This window comes from Chionomys nivalis, chromosome 5, assembly GCF_950005125.1.
Source record: "Chionomys nivalis chromosome 5, mChiNiv1.1, whole genome shotgun sequence".
NCBI lineage: Eukaryota > Metazoa > Chordata > Mammalia > Rodentia > Cricetidae > Chionomys > Chionomys nivalis.
The window spans coordinates 86,615,657-86,629,194 of record NC_080090.1 but is presented as its reverse complement, the minus strand read 5'-3'; the positions used below and the strand labels follow the sequence as shown (position 1 = coordinate 86,629,194).

General features: G+C 41.9%; 1 protein-coding gene across 3 annotated transcripts in view; it reads left to right on the top strand.

Annotated features, from left to right (window-relative positions):
* Positions 1-13,538, top strand: part of Dstyk (dual serine/threonine and tyrosine protein kinase) — a 47,686-nt gene that overhangs the window by 30,192 nt on the left and 3,956 nt on the right. For 2 of the 3 annotated variants that reach the window (XM_057769964.1, XM_057769963.1), the window contains exons 4-12: positions 3,549-3,781; positions 4,608-4,691; positions 5,581-5,757; positions 6,347-6,476; positions 6,844-7,000; positions 7,390-7,522; positions 8,894-9,007; positions 10,647-10,761; positions 13,404-13,538. In XM_057769964.1, the coding sequence (XP_057625947.1) occupies positions 3,549-3,781; positions 4,608-4,691; positions 5,581-5,757; positions 6,347-6,476; positions 6,844-7,000; positions 7,390-7,522; positions 8,894-9,007; positions 10,647-10,761; positions 13,404-13,538 (1,278 nt within the window). The remainder of the gene's footprint in view (positions 1-3,548; positions 3,782-4,607; positions 4,692-5,580; positions 5,758-6,346; positions 6,477-6,843; positions 7,001-7,389; positions 7,523-8,893; positions 9,008-10,646; positions 10,762-13,403) is intronic. The other variant, XM_057769965.1, reaches the window with a different exon arrangement.

The window sequence follows — 13,538 nt, the reverse complement described above, 5'->3', positions numbered from 1 at the left end:
CTGGCTTTAAACTCATGATCCTCCTGCCTCTGCCTCCTGAGTGCTGGGATGACAGGTACTACCACACCTGGCTTTTACAAAAGAGAACTTTCAGAGGGGTGGGGTGGGATCCAGACACTGCCACACTGCACTCTTTCTAGCCTACACTTACCATAGCCCCAGTCTAGGAGACCAAGGCTGGAGTCCAAAGACAAATCTCATAGACGACTGTTTAAGAAAACAAAACAAAATAAAGAAAACACAAAGACAAACAAAACCAATCTGATCTTGGTGCACTGACTCCACAGGGTATTATCCCTATGGGGCACAAGCCCTTCCCACCCTGGCTTCAGGCCCTAAACTGTTTTGAAGGAATTTCTTTTTGGGTTGTGGATGAGGGGGGTGATAGATGGGTATGTGGGAGCCTATCTCCCTCTGAGGTGTGCCAGATCTCCTTATCAAAAGGAAGCAGCTGGGCCAAGAGACCCAGTATAGAAAAGGCAGGCTACAAGAAAGCAGACCTCTAGGACTTGGCGAGTGACCCAGAGGCAGAATGGCCTGCGGCATGTGAGTTGTGACCCCTTTGGGGGCTGAATGACTCTTTCACAGGGGTCACATATCAGATATTTATATTATGATTCATAACAGTAGCAAAATTACAATTATGAAGTAGCAGTGAAAAATTTCATAGTTGGGGATCACCACATCATGAGGAACTGCATTAAAGGGTCATTGGGAAGGTTGAGAACCTCTGGCTTAAACTGCTCTAAGTTACTGATACCTGCTTCCTCCTGGTCCCCAGTTTCAAATCCTCAGCATGTGCTGTGTTGTCTTTTCCCCTGAATTCCCTTGTTTAAAGAGTTGTCAAGTACCCATGAGTTCCTTGCACTTTCATACCTACCCATGTTTGCTTTTCTGTATATTTTTTGAGACAGGATTTCATTGTATAACCCAGGCTGGCTTTGAACTTACACTCATCCTGCCTCAGCCTCTTTAAGTGTTGGGATATAAGCATTCAAAACACTCCTCGTTCTAGTCTGTCTTCTTTAGTCTGTGTGAAGTATTTTTACCCAATCAGTCTCCTAGCTTGTTTCTTTCTTTCTTCATCTTTATTGGCTTCCTGTTCCACAGACCAGTACCAAGTACCCCAATCTAGTCTGAGATCTCCCAAAGCCTTTATCAACTGTGCCAGCCATACTCTCCATTTTTACCTTCCTGTAGTTTTAACTGGGTTGGTCTTAACTGCTTAATGCCCTCCATACAGTCCCTAAACCTTTTCTTTGCATGTGTCCTGCCTCAAATCCGAAATATCTTTTATTTTTCTGTGAATTTTTCCAAGTCCAACCACCCTTTAAATGCCACATTTTGTAAGGTCATTAGTTCTGCCATCTGCGACAGCTGCACTCATTTGTGCCCCCTCCACATTTCACTGTAACGTCTGTCATCTTTAGTTTTCTTTTAGTATATACTTCTGTGTTCTGAAATGCCAGAGTTGAAGAATATGAACTTGGAGTTATTCATCATCTTATACCTTGCATCAAAAACAAAGAATCTCCTTTCCTTCCTCCCTCTCTTCTCTCTTTCTTCAGTAAAAATGAATAGAGATGTATCTTTGGTGGCTGAGAAATGTTCATTTCAGTGGAAGTTCTAGAGTCCTCTGAACACTTCACTAAGTACCCTGGATCATCAGTGCTGGCATGGTACCCACAAGATGACAGCCGGCCAGAGCAGCAGGGTTAGGTGACAGTGTAATGTTGGGTTGTACTGTGGAAGGTATACCACGTTTAGTGCCTTTGGTACAATGGTTAGTGCCTTTAATGCAATGTTTAGCTTAAACAGATGTTGGAATAACTGGAGCTAGTAGACCAAATGTCTGACTCTGCTTACTTGTAGGTCTGTGGATCCACGTACTTAAATAGCTACATATTGGGTGCAATTTCATATCTTGTTCTTGTGTTGTTTTGAGTCCTTTCTGAGTACATTTGAAGCAATAACAAATTGATTTAAGAGCAAGCTTGCACATAGTCTGGTAGGACCAGATTTCTGTTGCTATTTGTCTTTAAATAAAAGTCAGTCATGTATGCTGGGTAACAGGATGTACATACTTTAGGAAATATTTATGTTTTAATCTAGGTGTGGTGGCATATGCCTGTACTCCCAGCTCCCAGGAAAGAGGCAGAAGAGTCGTAGGTGTGAGGTCAGCCTGGGCTATGTATGGGGTTACATGTCAACTTTTTTTTCTTGTTTTATGTAAGGACTGAGAGATCAGCTCCCAGCCCCTACCCAGGGTTTCAAAGGAGAAATGTTTCTCAGGAGTGGGGAAAATGAAAGATTTCTATACTAATTTCACTCACTTGATCTGAGGATCATTTTCTTTATTTCTTCTTTAATTCTAATTCTCTTATTCTAATTGCCTATAATTTCTTATTTCTAATTTTCTGTTCCAATTCTTTATTCTTTTACATCCTTATTCTTATTCCTATACATTCTACATTCTTATTACTTCTCTGTTACAAATTCCCAAGCATATGTGTGTGCATACATATATATATGTATATATATGTATCCAAGGATAGAGAACAGACCTTTAAGTGTTTTATAGTTCACCTGTAACAATAAAGTTATGAAACATATTTTAGTATGTTTCTATTCATCAAAATTATACAGATAAATGAGAAGTCATCTTCCTGACCATCCACAAATGCGTGTGCCCATAAGATTGAGATGTAATCATGAGATTACATGTATGCATTTCATGAAAATGCACGGTGATGGGGAGCTACCGTAGCTGTTATTGCACAAGTGAAATCACAGATGACAGCAACAGTTTTCAGAGAACCATTTGTCTGGTGGGTTGGCATCTGAACTATCAATTGCTATAAGCTGTAATTGTGTCATGACCTGTAATAGCTTGTGACAATTGCTCTGACAGTTAGCTGGGCAGTGGTGGTGCGTGCCTTTAATCCCAGCACTCGGGAGGCAGAGGAAGGTGGATCTCTGTGAGTTCGAAGTCAGCCTGGTCTACAGAGCTAGTTCCAGGACAGGCTCCAAAGCTACAGAGAAACCCTGTCTTGGAAAAAAAAAATCCTAGATTTGAAACAAGTGAGGTTTATGCTCAAATTCTAGCTGTATTGCTTCCTGACTGCACATCTTCTTTCCCAATGCCTACTTTGTCTTATCCCTGAGGCTATTTCCTAATCTATAGAATATATCCATTAATATCTATTAACAAAGGTACCATGAAAATGAAGTTAGATTACCTATATGTAGTGCTTACTATTGTGCCTTTCACATAGTTTCCACTGAGAGAATGGTGTTCTTCTCCTCCTGTAACTGAATCCTAAAAGCTACTAAGATCAATAGACTTGTTTTAGACATAACTGCTCATTTTCATGATCTTATTTAATGTAAGTGGCTGAGCATCACCTGGCTTTTGATCTATGATTCAGAATTTGACAACCAACTCTATCTTTTCATAGCCGCTATCATGGTGATGACTTGGGAGATGCCTTATTTAATGTGTCTGCACCTTTCCTTCACTGCTAACTAGTGTATCTCTGCCTCTGTAGATGTCATTGTCCCTGAGAATGGAGAAACAGTGGGCACCAGAGAGATCAAATGCTGCATCCGGCAGATCCAAGAACTCATCATCTCCAGGCTCAATCAGGCAGTGGCCAACAAGCTGATCAGCTCAGTGGATTACCTACGGGAAAGCTTTGTTGGGACCCTGGAACGGTGTCTGCAGAGCCTTGAAAAATCACAGGATGTCTCAGTTCATATTACCAGCAATTATCTCAAACAGGTATGAAAAGAATGGTTTCTAAGACACTGTGTCACAGATAACAGCTAGAATAATTTACACACAAGCCCAACTTCACATTAGCCAAGGATTTTCCTTTGAAACAGTCTAATTGAAATTACATTTTGTTTTCCTACTATATGACTACTGCCTAGGGGAGGTACTTATAAGTTGTAAATTTACAGTTTATAAAAATGAATAGAAGACTAGGCGATGGTGATGGTACATGCCTTTCTTTAATCCCAGCACTTAGGAGGCAGAGGCAGGTGATCTCTGAGTTCAAAGCCAGCCTAATCTACAGAGCTCCAAAGCTACACAGAGAAACCCTGTGTCAAAAATAAAAAAAAAAAAATAGAAAGTAAAAGAGGTGATGAACTTTAGTTAACTCTGTATATGTTTAGGGATAAATTTGCAAGCCTTCAGACTGGACTGTAATTCTTTGGTTTGGGCAGGCAGAAGGTAGGAGTGATGCACATGTAGCCAAGACTGGCCTGGCTTTTAACTTGCTATTTTGGTCAAGGTTGGTCTTGAACTGTTATTCTTCTGCCTCTGCCTCCCAAGTGCTGTGTCTGGCTCAACGGTGTGTGTGTGTGTGTGTGTGTGTGTGTGTGAGAGAGAGAGAGAGAGAGAGAGAGAGAGAGAGAGAGAGGTCTTTTACTCTCTAGACCATTTGGCTGAGAACTTGCTATACGAACCAAGGGGCCTCAGAGAGACCCACCTTACTCTTCCTCCCAGGTACAGGGATTAAAGGTATATACAGCTTGGACTTGTTCTTGGAGTTGTTGAGACATGACTATCTGCATGTGTTCCTTCACGTGTTCTCTTTCAGATCTTAAATGCCGCTTATCATGTTGAAGTCACATTTCACTCTGGGTCCTCAGTTACAAGGATGCTTTGGGAACAAATCAAGCAGGTGAGTGTTCCTCAGAGAATCATTTCAATCCATGTTGGGCTCACTTACATCTTAGAGTCCAACAGAACAGATCGTAGAATACGCTGTTAAAGTAGGGTGGCCATTATTTGGTGGTTTGCCTCTCTGAAAGAATTCTGTTGTATGCTTGTTCTCAATGAATGACTACCAGTGTTCCCTTTAAGCCCTAAAAAGCCACAGATTTATGTAATACTTGATGAAGCCACAAAGTTCCCGCTCACTAGTTGTATTGTCTTTCTTTTATTCAGCCTAAATGTTTTCTCAGAAGTAGGTATTATTGGGTCTGGGGATATAGCTTGGTGGTAGATGTTTTGCCTAAAATACAAAGGGTCACAGATTTGATTCCCTGGTACCAAAAGAGTAAAAAAGTAAACAACAAAAATCTAGACATTGAGTCAGTCATAGTGGTGCATGCCTTTAATCCCAGCATTGAGGAAGTAGAGGCAGGCAGATCTCTATGAGTTGATGGCCTACCTGGGTTTATATAGTAAGTTTTAGGATAGCCAGGCCTATGTAGAAAGACCTATCTCAAACAACACACACACACACACACACACACACACACTGTTGCCAGGGGCCAAGAGTGTGGTTCCTGTCTTAGACTCGCATCTATGTAGAGTTACTACTGCTTCAGAAAGAGAGTTAATCCCTGGCCCTGAATAGAACATGTTGAGGGGTGTAAGCATCTCAATTAGGCTTACTGTTGGTGCTTTCCTCTGGATGAACCCTGGTTTTGAGGTAGATGGGTTCCATAGGCTCCTATGTTAAGGGCTGTTCCTGATGAGCAGGAGCCCAGTGAAGGAGAGGCATTGTTGGAGCTGCCTGGGAGTTCCTTCTTCCTTCAGTGACTTTCCTGTCCTCATCTCGGCAGATCATCCAGCGGATCACATGGGTGAGCCCACCCACCATCACTCTAGAGTGGAAGAGGAAGGTGGCCCAGGAAGCCATCGAGAGTCTCAGTGCCTCCAAGTTGGCCAAGAGCATTTGCAGCCAGTTCCGCACTCGGCTCAATTGTTCTCATGAGGCTTTTGCAGCCTCCTTGAGGCAGGTTGGTATGCAGGAAAGGAGCAAAAGCTGGAATAAGCAGAAAAGATACTCATCTAGAGGGAAGTAATTTGCTCTCTGCTATCCTTATAGTTTTAAAAAATCAGTGTATTTTTTATTCTGTTAAAGAATAATATGTTACAGGAAGTTTCATCACCAAATTTTTCATGTGGATCTTTTTATAACTCTGGGAAAATTAGAGTGAATGCAGTTAATTTCTTTCCATATAACTGAATGGAAAAGAGCAGAGAAGAGTACTGACTTTATATAAGTTTATATCATATTTTATAATGAATGACAGAAGAATGACTTTCTAACAATACCAGATCACAATTATATGGTCCTCCTGAGTGTGTGTGTGTGTGTGTGTGTGTGAGAGAGAGAGAGAGAGAGAGAGAGGATATGAATAGATGTGATTATGTTTCTAAGAGGAAAATGACTATTGACTATGCACTATCATTGTATTAAACATGTCATATATATGTTGTTCAGTTCTCACAATTGTTGGTATGAAAAATATATAATTATTTCTATGAATCCGGTGGAGAATCTGAGGTGAGGGACTTGAGTTTTATGTTGTCTTTTTCTCCTAGCTGGAAGCTGGCCACTCTGGGCGGCTGGAGAAAACTGAAGATCTGTGGCTAAAGGTTCGAAAAGACCACGCCCCCCGTCTGGCCCGCCTTTCACTAGAGAGCCGGTCTTTACAGGATGTCTTGCTTCACCGTGAGTCCTTGTTTCTTTCCAAGTGAATTGGAGGGAATGCAGGGACCTCTAGCATTCCTTTACCAAGAATCCCACTGTCTCAGGCTGCTACTACCTTGCAAAGCTGCCCCAGCACTTAGTGATGCTTCTGAATTCCTATTTGGTTCTGCTGCTGGTGTAATATGAATAACAAGATCAACATTTATTCAAAATCATCCGGCTCAGTTACTTCCTACTGGGTTAGAACAACACTTGAGTTTCTCCCCATTGCATGATTGCATGATTACCAACTTCTGGCCTCCAGGCAGGGTTGCACCTAAGAATCTTAAAAAGAATGCCTGGTAAGTTCCTGTCCCAGCTGCCTTATTGCTGTCTTTATATCTTATAGGTAAACCTAAATTAGGACAGGAACTAGGCCGGGGCCAGTATGGTGTAGTGTACCTGTGTGACAACTGGGGCGGACACTTCCCTTGCGCCCTCAAGTCAGTTGTTCCTCCTGATGAGAAGCACTGGAATGACCTGGCGTTAGAGTTTCACTACATGAGGTAGGTCTTGGTTTCATTAATCTGGGGAAGACGCAGAGAAGCCAAAGGCTGGCTTTAGATTTGTATCACAAGCTACAGCATATCTTGTCTCTGTATACCAAGATTTAACGACATTATAGCTAGTGTTTGTAGGTTAGACCAGAAATGCTGTCTTTGCTTAGTTTTCTCATATCGCCACGTCTCAGCTCTTCATTCTGTTGTCTTTCTTGTCACTAAGGACTGCAAGTATTGATAGTCCACGGTTCTTTACCTTGGCGAAGAAGTCGTTTTCTTTTCTTCTCTCTAGACTTTGACTATGTGTGACTGTGAGGTTCTTTCTTTCTACATCCTGGCATCTCTTGCAGAATTAGAGCCTGAGTGTGGTGCCCAAACCTTTCTCCTTCTCCTAGGTCTTTGCCAAAGCACGAGCGATTGGTGGATCTTCATGGTTCGGTCATTGATTACAACTACGGTGGTGGCTCCAGCATCGCGGTGCTGCTTATTATGGAGCGGCTGCACCGGGACCTCTACACGGGGCTGAAGGTGAGGGAGGCAGCCGGGGACTAGAGCCAGCTGGGACCGGTTCCTTCCTGGACTTCGTCCTTTCCTGCTGTTTCAGAACTTCTCACTTTCATAGAGATTGTTGGAGTAACCTCATTTACTTCCATTATTTCCAGAAAAATGTCAGACATTTCTCAGTCTATTTCTGACTGTATATTTCCCAGTATATTTCTGTAATGCTTTTATTAATTACTTTTAAAAAAATTGCTTATTTGGTTTTTTTTTTGTTTTTTTGTTTGTTTTGTTTTGTTTTTTGAGACAGGCTCTCACTATGTAGCACTGGCTGGCCTGGAACTCTCCTGTGTAGATTAGGCTGGTCTCTCACTTACAAGAGATCCTCATGCCTTCTCCTCCAGTGCTATGTAAAGGCATGTGCCACCAGGCCCAGCTTATTTACCACTCTGATGTCCTGTGGTGTGAATGAAAATGTAGATTCTTTAGAAGAATGGAAAGCTTCTTATTATACTTTTGGATAAAGCCAGTTTTTGTTAAGTGAACAAGTATTTATTGATGACTATTTGTGCAAAGTTTGTATTAAGTACTATCAGATTATAGCAGAATGTGTAATTTCCAATCATGTTTAAGAAAATTGTAGTCAATGAGAGAGAGGTGGGGTGGGGTCAGTCATGAAGTCATAAGATCTTGTTATGTGATCTTGATTTTTTTTTTAAATTAAACTGGGGTGTGCCACTGAAGAATGACATTTGAGTAAGGGTGAAACTTCCAGCTGAATGCTGAGTTTAAGCTCTCATCTAAAATATTCACAAATAAGGGAATTAGGTTTCTCTTGTCTGTCTCCTGCCTTGGAGCTGAACAGAAGGAGACAGAAGCTGACCTCAGAGGGTCTGGATTCCCCTATATGAGCTTACATGGAGACTTTCAGAAGTAAGGGAGAGAAACTTAGGAATATTTTCAGGAGTCACAGAAATTGGTGAGATGAAGAGACTCCAAGTGGTTTCCTCTTTATCTCAGGAGCACATGAAATTCTTTTATAAATGGGCTAGATCCATTTGAGGATCTTGGAGGAAATTAATAGGACAGTTTTCGAGTAGCTTTAGAGTTGGAGCCCATAAAATCAAACCTGGGCTAACCAAGCCTGTGAAAGGAAATCTTCCAGGAGACAGTGCCAGAGTCACCCGGACGCTGGGCGTGAGATGCTGCTGGACCTCAGACTTCTTCTCAGTCTGGGGTGGTCCTGCTGACCAACTGCAGCCTGCAAAGGGCTTTCTTGTGCTTTGTGTTCTACCTGCCTCTCCCAGTCACTGTTCTGCCCTTCCGTGGCACCCTAAGTCATTTAGTCGCTCACAGTTGGGCTCCGTTGGGCTAAGGAGTTGGGCTCTTTTCCCTTCCCAGGCTGGGCTGACCCTGGAGACACGTTTGCAGATAGCTCTGGATGTGGTGGAGGGAATCCGCTTTCTGCACAGCCAGGGGCTTGTGCATCGGGATATCAAACTGAAGAACGTGCTGGTGAGTAAGAGCTCTGTTCAGAGAGGGTCCCTGCCTCTGCAGAGGGTCTGTGTAAAAGGCCTTTGATTCTAGGGAAAGACTGCATGGAAAGCAGGAGCATTTCCATGGTGGGTAGATGGTGTCCTGAATTTCAGCTTAAGGAGCAATTTCAACAGAATACCTGTGTCAAATACTTTTCCCTCCACTGTGGGAAATTTTATCTTCATAGAAAAGAGTGGGATAGAGTGGCACTAAAAGCTGGCATAGCCAAAATCCAGCTGCCCTTGTATCCTATGCTCCTGCCAGGGTGCCCCACTCACAGTCATATTTTCTGTTTCTCTTCCTGCACCATATGAAGGTAAGTTGCTGATAACAGTTCACTCCTAAATATGTCAGTGTATCTCTCCTAAGAAAAAGTATCTTCTAAATAATTAAAATGCCATTACCACACTCAAGAAATCTATCATTGATACACTACTGTTATTAACACATACTCTGGGCTGGGTGGTGGTGGCACGTGTCTTTAATCCCAGCAGAGACAGAGACAGTTGGATCTCTGTGAGTTCAAGGTCAGCCTGGTCTACAAGAGCTAGTTCCAGGACAGGCACCAAAGCTACAGAGAAAGCCTGTCTTGACAAAACCAAAACCAAACAAACAAACAACAACAACAACAACAAAACATATACTCTGTTATTGTCTCCATTATATCCTGTTGCTCCAAATATGGTCTGTTTGCTTTTTTTTAATCTATTTATTTATTTTGCCTAGGAGCTAATCTAAGGATGCTTCAGTATATCTTGTTATGTGCTATTTTAGCCTTCTTCAATCTAGAATAATCTTTGCCTTTTTATGTCATTGGTATTTTTGAGGAGTCCAGGTTTCTGCTATTGTTTAGGGCTTGATCAGAGACTCTAGATGAGAGCTAACATGCATAATGCACCTTAGAAGTCACATTGCATAAACCATAAGGAGTCTTTTGACAAACTCCTCTTGAAAACATCTATTACAGTCACCGAAATGGCTCAACAAGCTGTGGTACCTGTTATTACATAGTGGAAGGAGAAAACAGACTCCTACAACTTGTCCTCTAATCTATACACACACAAAGTAAATAAATAAAATGTAATTACCTAGGAAAAAAAATACCTTCCAGTATCACATGGCAGCACCCCATAAAGTTGGGGAGAGAAAGATAACTCAAAAATTATTGATAGGAAGCTAAGAGACAATCAGTAGCCAAAGGGGACACATGTATTCTCTAGGATCAATTTCTGCTTATGTGTTTTTGTGTCATTGCTGTTCTTTCTCCTATGGGGTAGAGCAGGGTCTGTGCATGCTGGTTCAAGTCTCTGCCACAGAGCCACACTCAGCCCTGGATTAGAGCTTCAAAAATTAAAGAATTACTTCAGTTGACGAGAGGGAGGTCAGGTGCCAACATGTTTTTCTCATTTTACAGACCTTCATTACTCATTCTTCCAAGATTATAGTGATCCCAGTGTGGGGATATAAAGGTGAAGAAACAGTCCTTGCTCACATTCGGGGAAGAGGACAGTGACAGGAACGAGTCTGATATAGTAAGGTTGGAGGAAGGACTTAGTAAGTACTGCTTTGAGACTGGATGTACGGACACAAGGTGACTCTGACCTGCTATTTTTGGCAGCTGGACAAACAAAACCGTGCCAAGATCACTGACTTAGGATTCTGCAAGCCAGAAGCTATGATGTCAGGCAGCATTGTTGGGACACCAATCCATATGGCCCCTGAACTTTTCACAGGTAAGACTAGAGGGCAAAGAGTGGGTTTAGGTAGACCCCAGTACTGTGAGTTGGGGTGCTTCCCCTCAGGGTAAATAGTGTGGACAAGTACTGCTGGCAGGTGTGGCCCAGGTAATGAAGAAACCAGAACAGGGAGAGTGAAGAGGTAAAGAAGTGAGAAAGAACGGTGTAAATGAAAATGGGAATTGCCAAGTGCTCTTTTGGATGTGTCTCTGGGCTATTAGCACCATAATTGCCATACTTAGCACTTACTTAGTCATAAAGTATTGGTTGAATAACTTCTAAATGGTAGAACTTGTCATTAGAGAACTTATTATCAACATGGAGATAGACTGAGAGAGGTAAAGTAATTTGAAAGGGATGTAAGGCAGCATTAAATGCTAAATTACAGGTGCCATGATTACTGGGATGCAGAGTGAAAGAATAAATTTAGGTTGGAATGCTGGATGGTTTTATGGTAAAAGTGAGATTTGGGGTAATATTTGAGTCCAATCTAGAAAAATAGATAGTGGAAAGGGAACTCAGGTCTGAGTATGCACGTTGTAGTAGGCAGGGCAGGTATGTTTCTTGAGATCTTGTTTTACTTAATCCCTTCGGCAAGCCTGTGATGTTGGTATATTTTTATGTCAAATTTATAGGTAAACCGGGGCTGGATTGATGAAGTAACTGGCCCCAAACACTGAGGTAGAAGGCAATGAAACTGTGACTCAAACCTAGGCCTTTCTGCCTATACACTCCAATCATTAAGGCAGAAACATCTGGAGGCTGGAGAAGGGGAAATACCAAGGGAAACTGCAAAACAGAAATATTTATGGCAGGAAAGAAATCCACTTGGCAAATAGTGACAGACAAGGCCAGAGAAGTCCATAGACTGCAAACCTTGGGGAGGTTTAGGGTCTTACGTAAGTAAGGAGGTTCTGAGCTTTTGAGCAGTGGAGGGTGGCAAAGAACATATGTCTGGACCAGCTTCACAGCCATTGGTGGAAGGGATGTGAGGGTGAAGAATCAGTGTGAGGTGACCAGTCAGGCAAAGATTTGTGTCCATGGTTAATAAAGGTTGGTACTGATGCTGAAATAAACAGGGTTGAAATAAATTCAGAAGACAATGGGAAAGCTTTTTACTGCCTTGATGTGAGTGTTGGATAGAAAAGAATGGCTGTCATGGAACTTTGAAACTCTGAACCATAGTGGGTGGAGGATGATGGTACTGTACCGAGGAAGATGGAAAAGAAATCATAGGTCAGTCACTAGTATTGATATGAGGAATAATTAACAATGCCCTTCGATTTCTTTTTTTAATATTTATTTTATACATATGTATATTTTGCCCGCATGTATGTATGTGTACCATGAGTGTGCCTGGTGCTCAGGGAGGTCAAAAGAGGTTGTTGAATGCTCTGGAACTGCAACCTCAGGTGTCTGTGAGCCATGTGGATGCTAGGAATCAAACCCTGGGCCTCTGTAAGAACACCAAGTGCTCTAAACCACGGAGCTCTCTTTCTCTCCAGCCCCTAAATTTCATTCATTTCATAGAGGTTGTCACCTGGTTCTTCATTGGGTGGTACACAAGGACCAGGAACTAGAAAACAACTGAGTCTGGCCCACTGGAACCAAATAATAGACCCTTTTTCTTTTCCTAGGTTTACTTTGTTCTCTTCCTGCTGCTGTTACTCCACCTTGCCTACTGCTTATTTAAATTCCTTTTATTGTTATCTACCCTGTTGCTGTCAGAATACTATTAAAAATATTTTCTTCTTTTGTATTCCTGCTCTAAAAAGAAAAACAAAAAAGACATGCTGCCCAACTCTATACTCCTCTTTGCCTTTAAAAATCTTCCTATGAGAGATAGGATCTTCCTATGTATCCTAGACTGGTTTCAAATGATCCTCTGCCTTAACCTCTTGAGTGCTGGAATTACAGATGTGTACCACACCTGCTAATCTTTGTCTTTATAATCTTTATTTTCTGGTTCCCACCCATATTTCTCTAATATGACCCTTTAGAATTGATCTTGCAGACTGTCCCATTAAAATGATAAAAATCATTAAAATGATTTTCTTTCTCTTTTGACAAATTCTTTTTTTTTTTTTTTTTTTTTTTTTTTTTTTTTTTGGTTTTTGGTTTTTCCAGACAGGGTTTCTCTGTGGTTTTGGAGCCTGTCCTGGAACTAGCTCTTGTAGACCAGGCTGGTCTCGAACTCACAGAGATCCGCCTGCCTCTGCCTCCCAAGTGCTGGGATTAAAGGCATGCGCCACCACCGCCCGGCTCTTTTGACAAATTCTTATCTCTTGACTGTCTTAGTAGCTAGCTTTCTATACTGTAAAATAGGCATTACAAATGTTCCGTGCCTACCAGGCAACTTGTGAAGAACAATAGATAGTAAAAAGCTTTAAGAATTGTGTAAGGGGGGCTGGAGAGATGGCTCAGAGGTTAAGAGCACTGACTGCTCTTCCAAAGGTCCTGAGGTTCAATTCCCAGCAACCATCTGTAATGGTGTCTGGTGCCCTCTTCTGGCCTGCAGACATACACGCAGACAGAATATTGTATACATAATAAAGAATTTTTTTTTTTTTAAAAGAATTGTGTAAGGACCTGTAGAAGCAAGGCAGTGGTTCACTGTTGCTCATCTGTCTTTACTGCAGGAAAGTACGATAATTCCGTGGACGTCTATGCTTTTGGAATCCTTTTCTGGTATATCTGCTCAGGCTCCGTCAAGCTCCCTGAGGCATTTGAGAGGTGTGCTAGCAAAGATCATCTCTGGAACAATGTGCGCAGAG